The sequence below is a fragment of the Oryzias latipes genome, chromosome 7, assembly GCF_053564925.1.
Source record: "Oryzias latipes strain Hd-rR chromosome 7, Olatipes_Hd-rR_3.1".
Lineage (NCBI taxonomy): Eukaryota > Metazoa > Chordata > Actinopteri > Beloniformes > Adrianichthyidae > Oryzias > Oryzias latipes.
The window spans coordinates 18,768,872-18,793,307 of NC_136243.1; the positions used below are offsets into that span (position 1 = coordinate 18,768,872).

The 24,436-nt window shown below is 40.2% G+C and overlaps 2 protein-coding genes across 3 annotated transcripts in view; both read left to right on the plus strand.

Annotated features, from left to right (window-relative positions):
- LOC101171665 (protein bicaudal D homolog 2) overlaps nucleotides 1–11,789 on the plus strand; it is a 36,899-nt gene extending 25,110 nt beyond the window's left edge. The window contains exons 6-11 of one of the 2 annotated variants that reach the window (XM_020704771.3): nucleotides 435–692; nucleotides 796–999; nucleotides 1,098–1,646; nucleotides 2,054–2,205; nucleotides 6,454–6,682; nucleotides 9,608–11,789. In XM_020704771.3, the coding sequence (XP_020560430.1) occupies nucleotides 435–692; nucleotides 796–999; nucleotides 1,098–1,646; nucleotides 2,054–2,205; nucleotides 6,454–6,682; nucleotides 9,608–9,610 (1,395 nt within the window). In that variant the 3' untranslated portion in view covers nucleotides 9,611–11,789. Of the gene's footprint in view, nucleotides 1–434; nucleotides 693–795; nucleotides 1,000–1,097; nucleotides 1,647–2,053; nucleotides 2,206–6,453 lie in introns of both variants that reach the window. The other variant, XM_023956699.2, reaches the window with a different exon arrangement.
- Nucleotides 11,790–16,261: 4,472 nt separating this feature from the next.
- Nucleotides 16,262–24,436, plus strand: part of fgd (faciogenital dysplasia) — a 60,801-nt gene continuing 52,626 nt past the window's right edge. The window contains exon 1 of the mRNA XM_023956696.2: nucleotides 16,262–16,949. Within this exon, the coding sequence (XP_023812464.1) occupies nucleotides 16,928–16,949 (22 nt within the window). The 5' untranslated portion in view covers nucleotides 16,262–16,927. The remainder of the gene's footprint in view (nucleotides 16,950–24,436) is intronic.

Consider the following 24,436-nt stretch of genomic DNA (forward strand, 5'->3'; position numbering starts at 1 on the left):
TGATTTATAAATGTATACATTTTAATAATATTGTAACACCTAAAAATTCGACTACAGGTTTTATTAGACATTCAAAAATAATGTTGAAGCTGTTTTTATAGAAAATCCTATGAGCCGTCTTAAGCATGTGTGCATGTAGAAAAAAGAAGCATAAGTTAAACTTTAGTCAATTTTATATGCACAGACCTTTGTATAATTTACAGATCAGCTACTGAAATGGCTCTTTGCTGAAACGCGCAGAACCGGCTCTGTAAGACGACCCATCTGGGCTTTATGCCAAGAGAACCTAGTCCAGCAAAACTTCATCCTCAGTCTGCTACAGAGCTGTTGAAAGACGTTGCACACATAATTAAGTAACGCCATCCTGACTCATCACTGTGACATTTGAACACTGGATCTCATTGTCTGGTTCTGTTTTGATGGCCTCTTCTCAGATGGAGCGTGAGAAGGTCAACCTGCTGTCCAACCTGCAGGACTCCCAAAAACAGCTAGAACAGGCAAATGGCGCTCTGTCAGAGCACCAGGAGAAAGTCAACCGCCTCACTGAAAACCTCAACGCTATCCGCAAGCTTCAAGCCAGCAAGGAGCGCCAGTCCGCCTTAGACAACGAGAAAGAACGCGACAGCCATGAAGATGGAGACTACTATGAGGTAGACATCAACGGACCAGAGATTCTCGAGTGCAAGTACAAGGTAATTTACTTCTTGTTTAAAGAGGGCTGTACAAAATTTGATGAAACACATGATAAAAACATCTGCATTTGGGGGTTTTTCAACGCATGGTCATTTTTTCCAGGTGGCTGTTTCTGAGGCTGGAGAGCTGAAGGAGGAACTCAAGACTCTAAAGGCGGAATACCAGTCCTGCCAGTCCCGCTACGATGAAGAGCGCATCCGTTTAGAGAACGATGTCACTACTTTGGGAGAGAAGCTGGCAACTCTGGAGAAGACCAGTCAGATAGACAGAGAGGAAAAAGCTAAGCTGGAAAAGGAGCTGCGCAAGGTGAGATGGTCCTCATTATGCTGTAATGTGAATAAGCATTTGATTTGATCTTTCAGAAATTTCTCTTTGCTAATGATTATTCCTTCTTTTTTCTGTAGTTAAGCGATGTGGCTGGTGAGTCCCAGGGAAGTCTGAGTGTAGCACAGGATGAGCTGGTCACATTCAGCGAAGAACTGGCAACCCTCTACAACCATGTCTGTATGTGCAACAACGAGACGCCCAACCGTGTCATGCTCGACTTTTACAAGGAGGGTAAGGGCGGACGGAGCAGCCCAGAAGGCCGTGGCCGCCGCTCTCCAATACTGCTCACCAGAGGTCTCTTCCCAGAGCCTGGGAAGGCTGACCTCAGTGATGGGGCTCCCTCACCAGTCTCCTCTCAGCCTTCTCCTGTGTCTGACCACCGACGCGAGCCCATGAACATTTACAACCTGGTTGCCATCATCCGAGACCAAATCAAACACCTCCAGCTGGCAGTGGATCGTACAACTGAGCTGTCACGCCAGAGAGTGGCTTCTCTAGAGCTTGGCTCTGTAGCCGACAAAGACAAGGAAGCCTGCATGGAGGAGATCCTCAAACTGAAATCCCTGCTCAGCACCAAACGGGAGCAGATCGCCACTCTGCGGACAGTCCTAAAGGCCAACAAGCAGGTCGGTTCATGCATTTTGCATCTGCTAGCAAAGATGTTCGGGAAGAAAAGCAGAATGAGAGAGCTATTTGAAGTCTTCTCAGCTGTCACAGCAGACGAGCTCTATAACAAGCTGGAGAGGAGACGGTAGCCATATGGTGGCAGCTGCCCTAAGTATGTTAGTAGTCAGGAAACAGGAGCAGCAATCCAACACACGGGGCTCTAAACCAATGTAGGGTGGGGATGCAGTTGTCTCGTAGCCCGTTAAACTATGCGTCTTGATATTAATAATCTATTCAAAGAACAAACCTTTGACATTAGAAAATAATGGGGGAAAACCCTCAATAACTTGAATGTTACAGCTAAGAAACAGGTCTTTCAGTCCACGTTAACCGAGTTAGACTTCCTGCTCTTCTTGTCACCTCGCAGACAGCTGAGATTGCTCTGTCCAATCTGAAGAGCAAGTACGAGAATGAGAAGGCCATGGTGACTGAGACCATGATGAAACTGAGGAACGAACTGAAAGCCTTGAAGGAAGACGCCGCCACCTTTTCCTCTCTTCGCGCCATGTTTGCCACACGGTAAGAGGCGTAACTCCACCCACTCAGCAGACACGTCTTCTATCTATACCTGCTGCTGACACACAAATGTTACTTGCTGTATCTCCAAAAAACAGTTTACAGATGGAAAATTAGTTTCATTTTCTCTGCCTTTATTGATCACCAATAATTATGAACTGTGCAAGCTATGCTGTTGTACAGATAAAATCATAAATTGTGGTATTTGTAAAACTATTACTGCAGGCATATGCACTAAAGCAAGATACCTAAAGACAGGATTATTGTTATAATGTAATCCATGTTCACCATATGCTGGGTTTTATCTACATGCTGGAACACAGCATGTTTTGTTTCGGTCATCATCAGCCCCAAAAAGAATGATTAAAACCAATTGTAACTGGCGAATGCATTTGGTACAGTATGTAATCAGGGTGTCACAAAAACATTGTTTATGAGCAGTGACTTAGTCTCTGATGGGCCTGCACACTTGCTAATCTTTTCTGATTCCCAGGAGAAGCCGGTCAAAGGTCCCCATCCATAATCCCACTTCAGTTTGGTCTGGATTAGACATTCAACACATAGTAGACTAAGTGCTAATGCTGCCTGATTGTTTATTTGTGTACAAGTGCATGTAAGGGTGTACACTTGAGTCAGGAAAAGTGTTAGTATTGGAAGTGGAGACTTTAATGAGATGCTGGGCCTGTTTGATCAGAGTTCTTCATTAAGTTTTCAGGAAAAGGTTTGCTGAGCAGAAACACTTCATAATTTAGACTTGATTCCATTTCTTGGTGATGCTTGTTTGGCAAAGAGAGGGGTTGGGCTTGCATTGTAATGTACCTTTAAAGTTTTAGGATTTTGTTGGTCCCTCAGCACTTCTTTGGTTCTCAAGTACGTCATTGTTTCTGAAATGTATGTGCAGAAAAGATTATACATACTATGCATACAATCTCTGATCTATTTTTTGGAGAAATCCATGGTGGTTGGGGCTTCTTTAAAACTAGATCTTTTACTTGTGCTCCTTTGGACTGGCTTTCAAGCACCGCATTAGTATGCCATTTATTTATTTTCCTAAGTTGACTCCATCAATGGACATGTTTTCTCCCATGTGCCTGAAACATCTCCATCATACGGTTCTGAAGTGCCCGACCCCATTTAACCACCCCTAATCGGGAGTTACATTCACTTTGTTTATGGTATTCATGCATTGGTATGTAAATTTCCTCCTTTACGGCTCGTAGTTGGGTCAGGGAACTCCTTTGAGAGGGTAGGGGACTTGACCAGGAGAAGTTTCCCACACTCCGTCCCCCTTTGTGCTCCCAGTCCCCCTTCCATCTTTCATAAACAGCAAATACTCTGTTTTGAAGTCATCAGGGGAAAAGGGAGGAAGAAGCATGCTGAAGCTCTCTACAGGAGCCCGATTTTTCATGGTAATCACCTCTGACGGCGTGAAAGCTGGATTCCTGTGTTGCGAAAGAGTAAAGGATGTTGTCTTAGACAAACAAAATAAGAAATACATTCAAATATAGCATTTGTTGTTTTTTTTTTAGATTTAATAGGTAATCTTTATGTTTTTGTGCTTCTCAGTCTTTTTGTGCCTCTCCAGCTGCACTCTGGTATCATGTTAACAGCAAGCGCCGGCCTCTTGCATTCCTTAGACATGTCTCAGCATGCTCTGAGCTTCTGTCCCTGCTGAACAAGTCCACACTTGCTCTCACATGCTCCTTTCACTCAGTCCTCTGTGTTTTTTATTCTTGTCCTCTTTTTCTTTCTTCTACCTCCTCCTCTGTTGTTCTTCTCTGGGACATCAGTGGGAATGAAGGTGGATGCTGGATCCCAACATAAGGATGCAGATGATGTACTTCTTTGTCAATCTTGTGAATTTGGCAACTCTTTATCCCCAGGAGGCAAACAGCTGCCTCCTCCCCCCTCCTTTTCCTCTCCATCCATTGTGTCTCAGCAGGCCTCAAAGGCTTCCTTTCTGTCCCAACAAAATCCACAGAATAGACCCCACGTATTTTTCCCGGGAAAATCACACGGCCTCCCACCCCTGTGCCAGGACCGACTGAACTTCACCACCACCCCACACACCCCCACGGTTGTCTCCCGTTTCAAATGGGGTCTAATGAAGTAGCACTGATCCCTTTTGTCTGGGTGTGTGTCCCACAGGGAATCAGGCTGCACACACACACGGAGAAGAGAGGGCACTGTTTGTGTTTGGATGGTGGTCCGGCAGGGACAGAGTTCACATGACCCACAACCGTGTGCAGTACCACACGCTGCAGAAACATCTGTGCTTGCTTTCTGACTCTTGACAGCCAAACGTCTTAGACTTTTTCTACGAGCAGAAGTTTAATCAGATTAAATGGGTGATTAAATTGATTTTTGTTTCTCCATAGCTTGAAATTAACTTACTAATTAATAATAATTGCACCTAACTGAAGTAATTAAGATTTATTTCAATGAAAAAATCCGATTAGGAGAGGAGATTTTCCAAATACAAGTAAATTGTTTTAAAATTGGAATTATACTAAAGGAGCCAATGAGGGTACTTATTAAATTATGTAAATTGTTAATTAGTTGATCAGTGTTCATTTAAGCAACACAAGTCTTATTTTTTCCTGTATCAAAAACACAGAGAATATGGATGAGCAGCATGGAGAAATGTGAGGAAGGCTGATGCAGGGGAGCAGGTTTGAACACCAGCAAGGACGTGATGGGGCCTGAGAGGCGAGATAAGAGCTAGAAGGAAAGATGAGAAGACGTGACAGTGCTGCAACAGCAGATGACTTGTAAAGATAAAATACCTCAGCTGTAAATCCAGCTGAGTGACACCGTTTTTTTTTTTTTTTTTTTTTTTTTACCTGTTAAGTATGAAATGCATGGACATATCCAAGGGTGCTTGTCGGGGAAGGAGGTAATGTCGCAGTGCAGCACCCAGCGGTGAGGAGCAGAAGGCAGACTTCATATCTTGCAGTGTTTGGCACATTGGTGAGAGCTGAAAGAGGTCAAATGTTTTAACAGTTTAAAGAGACTCCAGGAGCAAGAAAACACAACTCCTCTTCTCATATTCATTCTTTGCCCTCACATTCCTCACACCATCTGGCTCATGCCTTCTGCCTGAAACTAGGGTGAAGGCAGCTGTGGGCAGCTTGTTCATATCTTGCAAAATATTTGACCAAACTAAAGAGCAGGTTTGTCTTGAGCTTCATTTGTGAAATTTGGTGCAAAGGACTGCAGTACTAACAAGTTTTCCAACACATGTGGAGTGGCTCCTTGGTGCCATCTAGTGGAGATAAAAACAAATGCAGGCATAAATTTTTACTGTTTTTGACATCATCTCAAGTTCACACTTGTTTCATGTTATATAGTTATTATAGTTTATTGATATTATTTAATTTTGGAAAATATTGTTTTCTTAATTGTAATAAAGTCTTTTTAAAAAGAACTTTAGTCAAATAATATGTTTCCAGTTTTAGATTTCTATGTGGTACATTTGGACACAAACTATACTCTGTAATCTTTTAAGCACATTAGTGAGTTCTGCTACATTCTTGTTTTCTCTAACAGTTGATGAATGATAGTTTGCTTGGAATTGCTGTTATAAGAACCAGTGGCCATGTAGAGGTCATTTTGGTCACACAGGACTTTTCTTATGGATGGACAATTTGTTAAATGCTGAGGTAATGAGGAAAAAAGAATTGTGCTAAATGTCACATCTTGTTTTGAGTCATTACAGTAAAAATGTCTTACCTGACAATTGTAAATCAGTTATATACCTTTTTTTTGTATGAATATTGAATTTTGAGTTGGTATTCCTAATGTCTTTCATTTAATGTATTTTATTTTAATCCAAAAATATGTTTTGTTTCAAGATTCTCCCTCCTTTATCTGTGTTTATATTTATAGGCCACGTCACTGACCCTGAGACGATATCATATTTTTAGATCTCTGGTTGATGCAAAGGTTTAGCATTAGGCTTTTAATTTTATTTTTTATTTTATATGAAAGGAACAACAGAAAAAATAAAAACTGAGTGTGAGCGTTTGAAATAAATCGATGGAACTTTAACATTATTTGCAACTAAAATAATAATAATGGCGGAATACTTGTAGCCTAGGTAGCAGTTAAAGTGAGCATAAAGAAAATAGAAATTAAGTGATTGACATTTTATTATACTTCAGAACGGCAGAAAGTCTCTACCTGATGTTGAGGTTTAAAATAAAAACATGCGTAAGTGACTGTAAAATGCTCTGTCTCTTTCACTTGCAGTTGTGACGAATATGTTACCCAACTGGAGGAAATGCAGAGGCAGCTGGCTGCAGCAGAGGACGAAAAGAAGACCCTCAACTCTCTGCTGAGGATGGCTATCCAGCAGAAGCTGGCGCTGACGCAGCGCCTGGAAGACCTTGAGTTTGACCACGAGCAGACCCGCCGGGGCGGCAACTCGAGCCGGGCAAAAGCTCGCAGGGCCGCAAGCAGCACCACCACCAACCCCCATGTAAGTCAGAGTCTCACCTGCTCTGGCTTGGGGCGCCCAGAACACAACAATGTGATGCCCAACGGCATTCTGGGAGGCCCCTTGGTCTTCTGCAGTGAGAAGTACAAGATCTACTGCGATTGAGAGGCGGCCTAAATGTCCGCATGGACTGCTGTGTACAGAGGGAAGGAGGGGGGGACCCTCCTTGCCTTAGAGTTAAAGAGCCCCACTTGCTCGCTTTGCTCCTGGCCAGCCTGCGCTCGTCTTCAGACTCCTGTTGTACTAACCGGCTGCTGTGTCTGCTAATGTAAACGCTTCCGGGAATGCATGTGTACAGTGTTCACTAGACGCCTGGACTGCAGTAGACATATCTGGCATGGGGGTTTAAAAGGGCCCTTGTTGTTTTGGGGGGGTTTGTTGATAACGTGGAGTGTCTATTCTTTCCGCTGTCATAGTGCTGTACGTGGAACTCAAAACGGCAGCAGCTTGTTCGGGCTGCCCGGGGTGCTCGCCCTTCTCCAAAAAAACACTTCGTCGGGGGTAGAAATTCGTAAAGAAGAAGTCACTCCGATGGTCTTCTGACCCAATGTGACCTCCTCTTCTCTTTGACGTTGGTGCTGCTTTCAGAAAAGCGAAAAGCGTTGCGCAGTCCCTCCACCCGTTCCGTCCTAATTCTGCCCAGCAACAACGTTTTTAATCAGCTGACTCTAATGTTTACAACAATATCAATAAGCGAGAATATGCAAGCTCCCTGTGCTTTGTGGCTAGGGGAGTTAAATGTTAACTCTAATGACAAATTCTAAACGTCTGAGGAGGTTGTTGGTTTTTTATCACACAACTATGAGGGCAGGAAAAGAAAAGGAGCACCTGTGACTCCAGGTGTGGATTTCAGGATCCGCTTTTCAAGCTGTGATGCTAGCACACCAATACAATAGGGTCAGTAGATTTGCATGGCTTTGCAGCTGAAAAAGCGTACAAGCTTTTTTTTTTGGCCGTTGTTGTGTGAGGTGTGTTTTATGAGGAAAAACTCATATTCTACAGGGCTCTACATTGTGGAAAAAAAAGTGATATTTGATTTAAAAACCTGGCTTTCGTCTTCTATGCGACCCAATATTTTTCATGATGGATTTGTTCAGAGCCATATTCCAACAGAGAAAGGATGAAATGTATCTCTGGGTCTAAATTAAGTGCACTTCAGCACAGGTGCCTCAGGTTCCTACTTCACCTATAATGGGTTCAAATGACTACTGTGAACAGAGATACACTATAGTTTTGTGCAAATGTCTTTTTTTGTCAAAGATTCTAATCAAAATCAAAAAGAGCACAAATCATCTGGAGGAAAAATTTGCAACCAACCGTCCGCGCGGCTAAAGTGCCTGTTGACCCAAACTTGATATATTTATCTACCTGTAAATGTAAAGCCCTGTCCGTGTGTCTTAGCCTCAGCGAATATGTCGGTTTAGTGACAAGAACCCCGCTACCCGCTCTCATTTTCGCATTTATCCAGGCTGTCGATTAACTACTTGAGGCTTGAGTTGAGGCTTAAAAAAATGAAAAATAGCGCGTCCTTCACCGGTCACCTGCTTTTGTGTAACCACCCTCTCTCTTGTAGATTGTCAGCAGCTTGCCTCACCACTCACCCTTTAACTACAAAGAGGAATTGCGGGGATAGTATTTTTGTCAGGTAATATCCTCGTATTTGCTGCGTTTCGGGGTTTTTGCCTCTGTGTATATCTCAGTGTTGAAGTGAAGGGCCCTCGCATGTATGTTTTTACAGATGAACAGCCTCTCATTTCTTTTTCTTTTTTCTTGTTGTTGGGTATGTGCAGACAAAACAACAAAACAATTTAGTATTTACAAAAGCTTTAAAACTTTTCAAGCTAGTATTAAGCAAATATAAAACTATATATCCGTGGGGCTTGTGTTTATTAAATCCGTGTACTGCTTGTGGAGTGAGACACAGCGGCTTAAAGATGCTAAAAAGCAGGGTTGATGTAAAGGAATCCTGCAAGGTTTAAAACAAATGTGCTCTTTTCTACTAAATCTATTCTTCAAATGATCAGGTAAAAAAAATCTTGCAGGATCCTGCTACAGTATTGAATGCAAAAACATTGAACATTTGAAATGGTCAACCCTGCTTGAGCGTGCATCAGTAAGCCATAGCAACCAGCATGGAGATGAGGCTATTGTACACTTTAGATGAAATGAACAAAACAATCTCCTTAGGGGTCAGTCACTCTTGTGTTAGAAATTCACTTAACATACAAGTCCGGTTTGTGTTTGTGTGTGGATGGGGGGGTTTGGAGACTTTTCCAGGAGCCAGCTCCTGAGAGAGGAGATGCAAAAAGCCACGTTTCCGGCTGAGATCTCAATCTGATGCTGTGGAGAACAGAAACCGGGACTTTATAGAAGAATTAACTCCTGGTGACATTTGGGTGGTTGCTCAGGCAACACGAAGACACCGATTCAAAATATTTGAGCTCCTTACCCTTTGTGGATTGACTCCACGGTAGATAAATCTCAGGATGTGATTGTGACTAGAATTTCTTTTTGCATAGGAATCGGAGCTTCTATTTTAAAAATCAATGTCAGAATATACAAACTGTAAGGCTCCTCCTACCTCTTCCTGCAGGCTCCTCCCTTATGTTTTACTCCACGCAATTCATTACGTTTCCCATGTATAGGCCTGCATATCAAAGCTTTCCTCATCGACCTGCATGGAATATGAGAAAACCGTGTCTCCTTGAGCTTAGGTGGTGTGAGTCTCTGGCTTCCTAACTGCACTCTCAGGATGGTTAGTGTGGAATGTTGCTTCACTTCAGCAGCACTCGCTCCTAACACAACATCATTGTTGCTTTGACTAACTGGACTAACAGCTTCTTGGTGTGTGTTGCCCGAGCTGCTAAAAGTCATGCTGATAATTCCTTTGTTTCTCCATTTTTGCAGTAATATACTGTTTTTTTCTTCGTGGACGACGGATCATTGACACAAGTTCCTGTCCCACAGTGATTTCTGCAAAAAAATGTAAAAAGTTTCAACACTTATTTGGACTTGGAGAAAACAAAAATCAATTTTGATGGCAGCATTAGATGTTCAGTCTACAATTTATAGTCAAAGGCATCGCTGGGGGAAGAAGCACATTCCTCACAATAAACCTGACAGTGGACCAGAGATTAATGAGAAGTTGGGGGATTTGTGTTTCTCAATTCAAATCAACCAACTGTTTTGTTCACTTTCAGTTTTTGTTTGTTTGTTTTCATTTAATCCGTGCACTTTCATTATATAGGGTTACAACATTTTATTATTAACCTAATAGGAATCATAGTAGTGCTATGGTTTGTGAATTATCTACTTTAGTTTAGGAATCTGGATTCAAAATAAGATGCAATTGACTTGAGTAAATCCTCCACAAACCTCAAATGTACTGTTATGTCTCCATTGTCAAGATTTTATTCATCTAATAATTCTTTTGAAGATGTTTTTGTTACATGCAACTTCATAATATGCTGTTGGTTTTCTTTTATGTTTGTTGTACTGCCATGTTCTATACAAAAGAATCCAGGGTTATTGAATTCTGGTTTTTTTTTCACGTATTTATTATTCCTAGGAATAGTTCAAAATTTTACACAATGAAACTTGATAACGCTCTTACTCAAAAAAAAAAACAAAAAAAAGGTAAGTTGTGTTTTGGGAAATATTTGAGCAACGTGACATGCTTTTCCTAGCTTCTTACCGAGGGCGTTCCTTACAGAAACATGATCGCTGGCCTACAGAATTCTCTGCAAATGCAACAATTAAATTCCAAATTGGAATTGTTTCATTCTCTCTTTGTTTATTGTGCCAAATCTTGGCACACCGTTTAGGTCGAAAAGAATTGAGACTCTGAAAAACAAAAAAAAGACAAACTGTCATTGGGAAAGGCGCGATCAAGCGCCTGGGTTTTGCTTTTGGTTTGTTTAGTTCTCCATTTCTTGACCAGTAGTGCCTTTCATTGTTTCAAGGGAGAATCATAGATCAGTATTTTAAGTTCCTCTTTTTATAGGTGAGGACTTTAGGGGTTTGAACTGTGAGCAGCAATAAAACGCAAAAAGGGAATGTCCCCTTTTTCTGCACGAGTGAGGTGATAGTTTTTAATTTAGCCTAATAACAGTACAATTGTATTGAATTGTGCAGGTCAGCGATCGATCAAGAATTTCAGGGGTATTTTTTCTCTCTCTCTTTTTGTGAAGCAAACTTTGGGAACCAAAAAAAAACCAACAATAAAGTTTGGCCTCCTGTTCTTGAACAAAAGCCTCCACACGTCTGAATGTGTTGGAGCACAACAGTGTATTATTGGGGACATCTGTGTATCTCTAGCTCTGTATGGTGAAGGTAATGTGATCTGATGTGGAAAAAAATGTGCAGAAGGCGCATTTTTCTCTAATTTTTTTTATTTTAATTTTTGTTTGTACGTTTGTTTGTTTTTTTATAATATTCTTGATTTTTTTTTTTTTTTTTATATCGTCATTGAAAATGTATGTTTTCAGGAAACAGAAAACAAAACCTGCATCAACAAGCTGGAATAGTGCCATTATAGCCAGTGCTTGCTTGTTGAGGCGTTAAAAGTTACCGATACGGAAAAGAAGCCGAAAAGTAAAAGTGCAATTCAAAAACTGTTTCAAGTTTTTACATTATTTTAAACAAAAGTTTTCTGTTTGCTGGAAGCGACAGCATTGTGATAATAAAAGTAGCTTTGCAAATTATTGTCATATTGTGTTTCAGTATTGAACCATAATAAGAGTTTGATATCTTTATATGAAATAACAACTTCACTTGTATGTTGGTATTTATTTGAACTGTCACGCGTTACTGTATTCTGATCAATAATGTGCATTATGATTAGTGGCATAATAATTACTGCTAAATGTCATATGCATGTTTCTCAGTGATGGGACCTTTACACAGAGATGAAAACAAACACGGAAACTTTTGTCAAGAAATTTAAAAATTGAGGACGGGGGGAGCATCGAGTCTAATGTGTTACTACTAAAGTAATCCTCGGAAAGTGTTTGTTTTCTAGATAAGTGGTGAAATGACTGTGTAAGGGTAGTCTTACTGATTAAAATCAATAAATGTGACCTAAGTCCTATTGTATCTCGGTGTCATTATACACATAGCTCTTGCGCAGCAGGCTCAGGTGAAGGGTTAACTAGTTTTGCAGCTCTGCTGCTCTTTTCCCAGCTGGAAGCCTGTGGAAATGCAACTTCCCAGCTGTTCTTCGTGGCTCCAGGACATGATCTAATTTCACACAATGCACCACACACCTCCACACCCCATTCCAGGCCAGTCTCCCTCTGCCCCCTCTTTCCCCTGCCTATTTCCATTTCCCCTCATCCCCCTGATCCTCCAGTCCCCTTCTACCTTACAGAGATATGTTTGTGTACTAATCAGAATATATATATATATATATATATATATATATATATATATATATATATATAGCTTTTAGTAAATAAACTCAGAATTTCACAGACCAGGAAAACACAGACATTTGTTATGCATACAAACTACTGGATTAGGGCTGCACGATATGAGGAAAACTTATATACGTGATCAACATTGCGATGACAATATAACTTGTGATCTGTGAAGAAATATTAAAACAACCAAAAACATAATTTCCGATTCACTGCATAAGTTTAATTTAAATAAGAGTCAAAATAACTTAAATTACACTTCAAATGACCCTTGTCTACATAGGAGGTGAGCATCCAACATAAAAGGGGTTAAATACTTCAAGCAGCCATTAGATTGTTTTAGCACTTTTAAGGTAACAATTTATTGCAATTTTCGCGGTCTTTTGCGATATGCATATTGCACAGCTTGATATCCCGATAATAAATTTTGAGATTTTATTGCGCGGGCCTATACTGGATATATTGGTTTTCATAGTTATTTAGAAATTTCTTTTTTTTTTTTACTGTTTTTCTTCTTTTAAATAAATGCTTCAAAGGAAGTAGACAAAAGTGTTGTTTTTACACATAGGCCTTATAATTCTATACTCCATAAAGAGGTAACCTAGTGTAAAAGTAGGAAAAGAACACCAGTCTTGAGAAAAAACCACAAGAAGGTTGTACATTTCTCTGTCCATGCAGCAAGTCATTTTGACTAAATGTTTTACTATAAGAGATAAAAATGAAGAAACAAAGAGTTTCACACAAGCATTAAAAAAAGGAAAAATTTGTTAAAAAAGCTGGCAGTTACAGAGAATTACTTGATATTGAGTGTCGTACAGCCCAATAAGAAGTCGTTTTTGCTAGTTCTAAGCTAATGGAGTTTTTCTTATTTTTTTGTAAACCTTATTCAAGTGTATTTTGATTGCGGTAGCAAAAAACAAGTGTAATAAGTGCAAATTACTAATTTTAGAACCAAATGTAAACAAAATGAGAATAATGTGGCTTCTCTGTGTTATAGAGTACTTGTGTTTAAAAGGGTTTGATTAGATATCCTGTGAAAACATTTCTTAAATCAAGCAATTTTATTTTTTTAAGGCTTGATTCAAGTTTTGTTTTTTTCAGAAGTATGGAGCAAAATCATTTTGACAAATTTTCATATAGTATTTCTAGATTTTAGCTCTTAACGAGACAAAAAATGATCGACTGTGCTGTTTGTAAGACACACTTGGAAAATATAAGTAGCAAAGTAAAAACAACTTCAAATATCTTCGGTGTCTAAAAGCAAGGTTTTAAATCTATGCAAGCATCAAATAGTTTTACAGTGTAGTTTTTTCCACTGTCCTGTTTTTTTTTCTTAACATTTTTAAAAACTTGTGCAGATCTATATATTTCCGTTCACACATGAATCAACACCTACTTTAAAAAATAAAGAAATATTTGTAAGGATTTTTTTGCAAACTTCAACTAATTAAAAAATGGTGGATGATTTATCCTTATTTCTTGTCTTTATCTCCAGAAAAAAAGAGAAATTGATGGGAATTTTGAAAAAAAAAAACAAAACCTGGTTGTTTGACTTGTCAGGGATTGTGTCTGTTGCTGTGATTACCTTGGTAAGAGAAGCCCTGACAGCCCTGCAAAGTGGTAAGAAAATGTATATTCTAATGCTCTTTAAGCATGCAGAGAATTACATACAAAAGAGCCTAAATTAACTAACATTTTTTTAGTTGCATCTTTGGAAAGCTCCATTCAGTGCCTCAGTACAAGATAACAGATCATATGTTTGATGCAATTTATTTTTTGCTTTCAACAGACATAAATAAATGCTTTGAGTTTAATTAAGGCAAAAGCCCCCCCCCTACAGAACATCTATGTTCGTTATGGCACACACAGCTGCTTTTAAGCTCCAGGATGAAACCTGAAATCATACCAGTAAATGATACGCACACATAGCTTTGATTTATTACAGCAGAACCAGCTGCTACAACTCGCCATATGCCGTGATGATTGAATTTGAATGCCAGAGAATTAATGTGAGAAGGGGGGGTGAGAGGTCACTCCACTGACAGCTGATGATATCACCGTAGCAACAGTGGAGCATTTGTTGGTGTCTGTCTTGAAATGTGGGTCAGCGGCAGTCCTGCCCTTTATTTTACAGGCAGATGAAAACCATCGGGTCACGTGACCTCATCTTTTGTCAAGCTTTACTTTGCAGTCAGTGGTGCCGCTCTGTAAGTGGAATATGCCGTAATCTTACTTACAAAGCTGGGAATTCAGACCTCTGCTTGTGCATTTTTCTAATGTACCTCTTGGGGTCCCTCTTGCACAACTGTTGACGTCTTCAGTAGCAGCTACAGTTCTACTAAGCAACTTAACTGGCTATAATTGGTCTCTAAGGAGAGATGCTGTGTTTTTTTGCACTCACAAAGACTCTTCTTTATATGTGTCATGTGATGCTTCCATGTGGATCAGACGGCCAAAGTCAGCTGGTCTGTGTGAACTTTACAAATCATCAGGGGTACACATGGCGCACATGGAGGGATTCAGTTTTCTCACAGTGAGACAATTCATCTCTTGTGGACTAAAAATGATTTTAACAGATTAATAAGCAAAGCATGAGCTGAAGTTTGTTCCTCTCTAGCCTTGGGTTGGAACCTTTTCGTTTCTTATTTCCAAAAAGTATTTTCGTAAGAATCAGCTTTGTCTGTTTCCGTTGGAAAGTGATAATTCAAGGAGTGTGAGCCTTTCATTTGCACCTGAAGGGAGTGAGCGAATGAGGCTGGCACCTGAGTCAAGACTGTGATCCGTCATGTAACCACTACTGGGATGAAAGCATCTCATCTCACACATACACGTTGGCTTTCACACCCATTGCACACTTTCAATGATCATCTTCTTCACTTGCCTTCATTCTTTGGCACTTCTAATTATCTCTTGTGGTGGATCCCTGGCAGTCTCTCACCTTTCCCCCTCTTGTTAATTCCTCTTTCCTCCTCCGCTCATCTGATATTTTTTGCCGGAGTCGTGAGCAGAGCAGCATTTAGAGTCTGTTTGTGGTTTGTTCATAGCACTGCCAGCATTGAGACAGGCAGCCAGATTTGTTTCGTCTCCCATGCACACAAGTTAAGAAATAAAACAAAAAGATCATTTATTTGTTTTCAATTACAGGTTTGATTAATTCTAAATATCAGTCAGCTATTTACATTGGGCTGAAATGATGGCTTGATCTTCTTTTTTGCAGCCATCACTTGTGTCATCCGCTGTGGTGGCACTTGGTCGTTTTTACATAAACCAACCATGCCTCAATCCAAATAGTATTTTCCAATGTCGATTATAACCGATTTATTTCATTTTAAAACCATTTTAAATTAGTATAGGCTGATTGCACTAACAACTTGGCTCAGACGGATTGATCTGATATAAATTGAAGCATCGATTAATTGTTACACCCTTAGTGTCAATGACATGGACAATCCCACTCTCAAAGGAAGACACCCCCATCCTCACAGACCCTGCTGCTGTCCGTGTTGATGGACGACCGCTGACAAGAGGGCAGTTCACACAAAGGGGTTAAAAGTGTGCCAATGAATGAACACACACTTTTAGTAAGTCAGGGAAGCAGGAGCTGTGTGTATCAAAGGAACAAGAGGAAAGCACGATTTAGGCATGAAAAGATAGTTACTTAACTCAGCAACTATAAGGCCACTTCAATATGTATATAATAATTCATTAAAAAAAAGATTATTAAAAAATTTGAATAAATAAAATGCCAAATCCAATTTGATTTTCCAAAGACAAAAGCAAATTTCAAGCATAAATCATTATATTTAATAGAAAAAAAGATAGCTGTGCCTGTGTTTAGCAAACATGTATAAAGAATAGGATGCATAAGAATAAATAGGCTAAACAATAACTATGAAATTAAAGCTCAAAAAGTGGCAGACCACAAAAAGAAAAAACACACACACAAGCATATGCAATCTTTGGCATGTCACAGTAAGTGACTGTTAACATTTGTTTAAATATTGTGTGAACAAACTTCCCAAATTTTGAATTGTATTTAAATTAGGAGGAAAAAAAGAAGAAAGGGAGGGACATAGAAATGTGGTTCACGATCTGCTATGCTTTGCCTCTGCCTTTGCCTTTGCCTCTGTCAGGCCCAGCATTCACTGGAAACTTCAGATAATCAGTGAAAGGATGAGCAGTGACATGGAAACCCAGCCCTACTTCATGTTCCGCGGTTCTTTCCACCCTAATAGGCAGATGTGGAGTTTTCTGAGCTGAGCCATTTATTCAAAGAGGCTTCTTCATCCTTGGCATGACTTCACGTGACAGCTCATGTCATGCCTCTGCGCCCATGGGCATGTCAGGTTTTAAACCAGCAGTCCTAAAAAGTAGACCATATTGAAATAAGTTGTAGTTGAGGAACTGCATCGTAAATATTTCTAGATTTATGGTGAAATTATGCTTCCTGTACTCCAATGAATGGAGCTGTCGTGCTCGCGCATCGCTCAGGCGGGTGCGCGCGCCCTTCTTTTTCTCTAGCGGAGACTTCTGACTCTTGAGAGGAAGGAGGAACGGCTGCATGGAGGAATACGCCGCTTTTAACCGGGACAAAACGCAGCCGGATAGCATATCTCGAGTGTACCAGGAAACAATGACGCGTCGCCACTAGCCCTGGTGTTTTATTTTTGCGGCCAGCCAGACAAAAGAGGAGCTCCGAAAGTGCACGCGCTTCTCTCGAATCAAGTCCACTGAACGCTGGAACCAGACTATTCCGAGGAAAGGACGGGCTCAACGGAGGAGGAACATCTGAGAGGAACTTTGTGCAAAAATGCAGGGAGTTTCGGCAGCGGGTAAGCGAACTTTTCCGTCTTATTTTTCCAAAAGGGTGTTTGCGCTTTTCTGAAGTTGTCTCCAACGGCTGCGGCTTGTGTTGCGCGCAGTTTGTGAATTCCAAAATGCTTTTAACAGCTGTCAGCGGGGCAGCTGCAGGCCCGCATCCACTCCTCTGCAGCCCAGAGTTGTTTTGCCAGTCAGACTGCTTGATGGAACTATCTGAGAGACGCAATAAAAGGCAAGAATGCGCGTAAAGTTGTGCCAAAAAACCCTACAAGACAAGAGTCTGTGGCACCAAGTCGGGCTACATCCCGTCAGTGAGTAAAACTGTGGCCGGAAATCAAGCCTCACCTCCTGAATAAGATAAGGGATGACCCATGCACACTCCCTGCTGGACAGATCTTGTGAGGAAGGAGTGAATGTGGTTAAATGTCTTTTTTTTTTTTTTTTTTTGTCCTTCTAAAGAAACGTAGGAGGAACAACTAGACAGAATGTGGCTTATGTGGTTTCCTCTGTGCATTGTTGGCAAGTATGTTTTTGATGTGAATTAATTTCCTTTTATGTCTTATTGCATTTTTTTGTTCAATTCTACACTTGGTTGGTTTCTTTTGTGCACGGCCCTCTGATAGATTTTTGGCCTTATGCTTCAAATCCCAGTTACTGTGAGAAGAAAACTGCACAGAAAAGTCTCAAGATCTTTCCCAGTGACCTCAGAACCATGAACTGGCCTGAGTGTGCAGACAAAGAGAAAAGGGGAGGGAGTGAGATGGAGAGAGTGATACAGATGACTGCTGATGGGACGATATCAGGCTGCAGCAGAGGTGAACTATGCAGACGGGGAGAGAAAAAGAAAAAAAAGAAGTCTGTTTGCTGTGGGACTCGTGGGAGGAATCGATCTGCCGTCCCCCTGGCTGACTTTCTCTTTTTCCTGCAGTTCAGCGGTGTATCGTGTCTCTCCCATATTCAACCCCAAGGCCTCCTTTTTTTTATTTCCTCTTCCCTCTTTTTCTCCCACACTGCCACAGATCAATCCCCTCCCTCTCCCCTCATCCTTCTCCCTGCTGTGAAGTCTGTGCTTTCTATGCATGCAGACACTTTTATTTTCCTGCAACAACATAAAAAACCCTCCTGCCTCCTCCATCCCAGGGTCCCTCAACTGTACTTCCACATGGGAACGACCTAACACGCTCTCTCCAGCGCTTATTTTTCTATTTATGATGGGAGGGTCAAAAGGATTGGTGAGCTGCTCGCATCAAACCATCAGAGGGTTTATCAAAATAAACCGCTTCATAAATAAACTGGTGGGATTGACAGCACGCTTCCAACCACTTTCCAAATACTTTTCTTCTGCACTCCTGCCCGAACCGTGGTGCTCCATGTGTGGCAGCTCCGGGGTGGATGTCCTGGCAGACTGTTTGGATCATTTATTATTAACAAAACCTTCAAGTGTCCATCTGTTTTATCACAATCATTGTAAACATTTCCCCCTTTGCTACTAGGTAAACAACCGTGCAGGAGGTTGAGAGCAGGAGAAAGAACAGAGTTGGAGCTGTCTGTCATGTCGTTGGCAGGATGGAAGCCGCCAAATAAGCCTTGTAACATCGTTTACAGTTGGAGGGAGTTGTAACGCTTACTCTCTGTCGGTCTTGATAAATCAAAGTCCTGGACAGGAGCTTGTAGAGCATGCACACACAGTCAGGAGTCATGAAAAAATCTTTCAGTGCAGAAGGGCAGTGGGCAAACACACAAATTTGTTCACACTCAGGATCACGGCACGAGAAGATAAGGACCCACTCCAATAAAAACTGTGTTTTTGGTGTTTTTAACGTAACTTGTGCCATTTTTCTCATGATGGAGGACGTATATAAAGAAAATAAAGATTTAACCAGCATTTCTGATTATCTCTTCATTCAAATAGTTGTGAATCAGGAGCAGGCTGTTACAGTGACATAGGTGCTATAGTCGGCGGGTCTGCTCTGCTCCGTTCTGATGCATCCACTTCTAGACGACTTGATCCATGTACAACAAAGGGGGCGGCCGTGGTGCAGCGGTAGGGCGGTCAACCCATGATTGTAAGGTTGTAGGTTCAATTCCCGCCTTGCACGCCCATGCGTCGAAGTGTCCTTGGGCAAGACACTGAACCCCACCTTGCCTCTGGTGGTAGGCGGGCGCCTGTGTTTGGCAGCGGAGTGGCCACCAGTGTGTGTGACTGGGTGAATGGGTTTGTGACTGTAAACGCGCTTTGTCCTTGTAGGTAGAAAAGCACTATATAAGTATACGCCATTTACCAACTTCATTTTCCTTCTTAGAGCTGGCATCTGACTCCAAACTGTATGGCTGGATAGCTCCAGTAATAATGCTCACAAAAATTGTGAGCATTATGTTAATGTTTGTTTGTTGTTATGAAGGGCTGTAAGCTAGCAGAAGAGCATGTAAACAAAGAGATGATGTGAACCAAGGGCAGGCTTACTCCATGCCAACAGTCTCGCTCACAACTCCGAGGCAAATTTCTGATGAACTCCTCCTGCTCTGCAGAAACGATGTCCTAGAAAATGACAGTTTTTTTTGATTTTGCAGAAAAATGGCACAATCATAATTAAAAGACTACGGTACTCAAAACGCTTTTAAATTTATAAAATTTTGCTAATCCAAATTCCACCTTTGTTCTGTTATGTGAAAACATTTTTTATCAGGTCAATGTTATTCGTACATATTTATGTGCGACCAAACACAAAAACTGATGGAAATTCTTGTTGGTCACAACAGGCACATAGCTGCATTGCCCTCACATATTTTAACCTTAACCCCGCACTAATTATATGCCAATAGTCACTTCCTTTTTATGATCCGATGTATTTGGTTTTGGAAAAGAATTTAAACAAATTTGAATGTAATCAATTTTTTAAAAATTAGAATAATCAATTTTATTGGGGACCCCTGATTCAAAACACTTAAATTCTTTGGCAGTGATACCTAGCCTTAGTGCTCATGAGCCATGCCACACACTGCAGGTGTGCAGAGAAGAGGTGTATCATTAACATTAACCCTTTTCTGACTTTCCTTTCCTTTGTTCTTATTCCTCAGCACTCCTCTTTAGTCCAAATGAGAATGTGGAAAATGCTTTCTCAACCAAAAACCTCCATAGAACTTTCCAGAACTGAAATGGTTCCATTTTAGCAATCCAAGCAACTGCATATTCTTGAAAACAAAGGGTGTAAACTTCATTTCTAAACCTTAGTGCTTTTTGCATGAAGATTGTTCTGTTTCTGTTTATTTACCCCTTCATATATTTGTTTGCATGGAGTGGGTCTAGTATTAGGAAAAGAGCATGTATATTTACACTTCAGTGGGGCAAAAATAGTCTGGTGTTTTGATGTTGTTTTTGCTCCCTGTAGCTACAATGGACATGATACAGACTCTCCTGTTTGACAGGTTATTGCATTAGTTGCAGGCTGCTTTGGGAGGTGTGCTCTAACGACTAATTGCATATCATCTGTGCAAGTCATATAGCATCACAGAGTGTTGGTCAGCGCGTGGTTTCCATGAGCTACCACAATACGCAATTGACGAGCTACACTTGTTGAAAATACATCAGTTGTCGCTCATTTTCCTGTCATGTACTTTGACTTCTCTCATGATGGGAAGTTACCCTCCAGCTTTAGCACCACTGTACATAACTAAACAATCTGACTAGTACAAACATTTGTGGCACAGAAGGGAATTGATCTGTTGTACAAGTTATTTTTTTATACATGAGACCCGATATACAGACCCTTTACCAAAAAAAAAATATAATTGAAAATAATTCCAATCAAAATAATTAGACTTTAGTAAAATATTGATTACATTTTCAGCTCATAAAACCCATGAAAAAAAAAAACTGTGGAGAAATTTCCAATTACTACTCAGTTTTTGCAAAAAGATAAAGACAGATTATGATCACATCAAATCAGTCAAAATAAAGTATTTTCAAAATAGGTCCATCTTCAACACTGAGCTGGTTCATTGTGAAAGATGAAATCTACGTCTCCATCCAGATCCTCAGCAGAAGGAATCCTGAAGTCCTCTAGAACATTCTGGTAGACTGTTGCAGTGCTGCAGAATATTGTGGTTTTTGTAGCTGTCCGTCCACCTCATTCCACTATTTCTGAAGCCCATGGTCGTCTCTTTTGCTGGTGCATCTTCTCCTGCCACAATTTACCCTTCCCTTAGCCCTCCTTGGCTATGAACCTGTGTCGCTTACCCAGACTATGGAGGATACCAACGATGGTCTTCTGGCTAGTTGTCAAATCTGAAGTCTCCTATATTAAAACAAACTGAGACAATATAAGGACATCTGGGGAACCCGTGCATGTGCTTTGAGTTTAGTAGATGATAGCAGGTGAAACTCAGTTTAAAACATTAATGCCCTGCTAAATTTGGGCAGATTTCTCCACAGTATTCCAATTTTCTGAAATCCTGTTTTCATGGGTTTAATGAAACAGAACCCCAATTTATGTAAAAAAAAATAAACAAAAAAATACTTGAAATCAATTGGGCCCTGAATCTATATTCTGTGAAAGTTTATTTATTTAATTATGGACTCATTGAAATGAACACACTTTTTCATGATATTCTAATTTTTTGGAAAGTGTCTGTAGATTACATAATAGTAAAATCCTAAACATCCATATCTGACTTTTCCTATTAGTCAAAGGGTGCTTCCCTGCAGATACCATTAGTCTCTCCATTCAGAGTGCCCTGATTATATGGTATATGTATATTTAATCATGTTTCTATTTAAGGCAAATGAACGTTTTGCTAAAATTCTGTTAGCAAATTTGCTAAACTGGACCACATGGGAGCTTTGGTGCAAAAAACTTGCATAAATGTTTGAAATCCTACAATTTTTTTTAAGTTTTTGCTTATTATTGAGTGTGATTTGTTTTGTTTTTGTTTTACCTGATCAAAAATGTCTCAGTTTTAAGGTCTGCTGGTTTAACATTGCAAAGGTGGGCAGATTTTTCTGTCATCTGTCATGGGCGATTCACTCCTGTGTGGTGGTGACATGCACACTCATCAGCTGCTCCAGGGGTTTGCTACATTTATGAATGCTCAATAAAAATGATGGGCACCTCACTTTCTACAGCTTTCTGTGCATTTCCAGCCTTAGCTTATCTGCAGACGCCTGAGAGCCTCTCAATAGTTCGATCTGTCCTTTTTGCTTTGGTGCAGTTCAGCTTTTATTGGTTCTTGATATCTTTTATTAATAACTTTGATTGCCAAATTTCAAACAATTTTAAATCTATTTTTCTGTTAAAAAAAGCATCTATTTGAAAAATGATGAACTAACTGTAGGTTTTGCTTAATCTAATAGTACGATGTACATCAGTTAACTCACTGAAAATTGTAGTGTTCTCCAAAAGGTCATTCATTCCGTCAGATTTTCTTCCTGCACTTCTTCCTGTCCAGGGTCATGGGGGCTGGAAGGGGAGTAAGATAAAGTCCCAGATGTTGAAGGGTGAGAGGTGGTCATCCATCATAGAAACATTCAATATGATAAACTTTAATATACAGACTTCCAGATATTGAAAGAAAGATGGGGCGTCCAGGGAAAACTGAAATGCTGAAAAAACGAAAATCTGAAAATTGGATTGTCAACATTTTTATAATATAGGAGGGTTATCAATCAGTCACTCCTACTTGATTCTAGGATGGTTTTGTGAGCTGTGTCCATGGCTTTTTCTCTCTCATTTTTTTCTGTTTCATCAGCCATTTTTCTTGTCAAGTATAGACGTTAAAAAATGAAGTTTTTGATTGCAATTCAGTTCAAATTAGAATGTTTCTCTTTTAGGTTTTTAAATGCACAACTGTTTATATTAGAGATAATCTTGCAGCAATGTCTAGCGGATACACAGACACACAAAAGGAAGAGTGTGACCTAATTTTCTTAAATGGTACCAACTGTTGAGGCCACCAAATAAAAAGCTCACACGTTCCCCTCATCCTGCTCATCTCTCAGTAAGTCCACGTGAGCAGAATGATTGTCTGAACAACTTTTAAGCTTTTGAGAGTGGGATTGCCTTTGAGCTGAAAAGAAAATCTTCTTCTTTTTTTTAGACTTTAATGTGCCGGCCCAGGTCAGCCGGCTGTCACGTTGCCCCATAAAGCTGTGTGTCACTTAAAAAACTGAGAGTTTACTGCAGCCTTTTATGTCAGTCTGTTTGTATCTGTGTTTCTCTTCTTCAGTCTGGTGTCTGTCTGGATCAGACCTTTCCTGATGAGGGGGATTTTCCTGGGTAAATTCGTATGGAAAGAAAAAAAAACCTGAGCCTTAATAGTAAAAGCATGTTCCATTCTCTCCCTCTTCTCTCTCTTGGCACATGCATTTTATGAGTCGAGCTCTTTTAGCACACTGAAGGCATTGTGTTTTTCCTCTCTGATCATCAGAAGAGCAGGCGCTATGGAATCAGAGCTTCCTGTGCACACTGGGGTGAGGCAGGGGAGGAGAGAGGAAATCAGGGAGGAAAAGGAGGAGAGATGGAACCAGGTGGAGGTCACTGATGGGTTGCGGGGTGAGCATCCAAAATTAGGCTGCACGAACTTACGTTTGTTTGAAAATCACAGATGCTCATAAACTAGACAGTAATCTGACATCACTGGGGTGTAACGATTCATTTAACAATGATTTGATTCATATCATAATTTGTGGTTGACATTAGTTCATTTTTAACGATCCGATTCACTGACCTAAAATCGACATTTTTAGCCAAAACTTATACCAGTGGGAATCTGAGATAAATACTTATAATAGGCATCCTGTTTTACTCCACCCACCTGTTCTGAAAACAGATGGAAAGTGTTGGGTTTGAAGGTCTGTCAGCATCAAACAATTCACCTGCTAATCAAGGAAACTGCACCCCTTAAAATGTACAAATTAAAGATCTAGTAAAATGAAAACGACAGATTCCCCCTCAAATGTATATTTTTGGAGTGAAATCTGATTTATTTATTTCTGTAGTGTGAGTTGGTGGAGAATTGCTTCCTTCTGCCTCTACTGACCTTTGGAGGAACTGCAACCCATTGTTCTTTCTGGTTTGCATCAAATTTAGAAGGAAGGGCTGGAAACTGTTAAAAATGAACAAAAACAATGCTTTATATTTGTTCTAACTGCTCCCTATTAAAATCTAAACAACTGTAACACACTTTGGAAAAGACAGTAGAAACTTATTTTTGCTTTAAATCAACAAAGAAAAAACACTGTGGACTTTTTTTTACAAAGACAAACAAACTAGTTATTTCCTGAATAATGGAGACAACAACTATTGTCCAAAAACCACAAGTTACAGCATTTTACTGGCATGCCACACTGAAATGCCTGGAATATCATTGTAGCATGTAGTCTTCCACGACAAGCAGTTTCCCATCTAGGTGGAAAACTACTGGAAGAAACCATTCTTAAAGCTCTGTTTTTAAGATGGACTCAGACATAGATTTTAAATGTATATATATATATATATATATA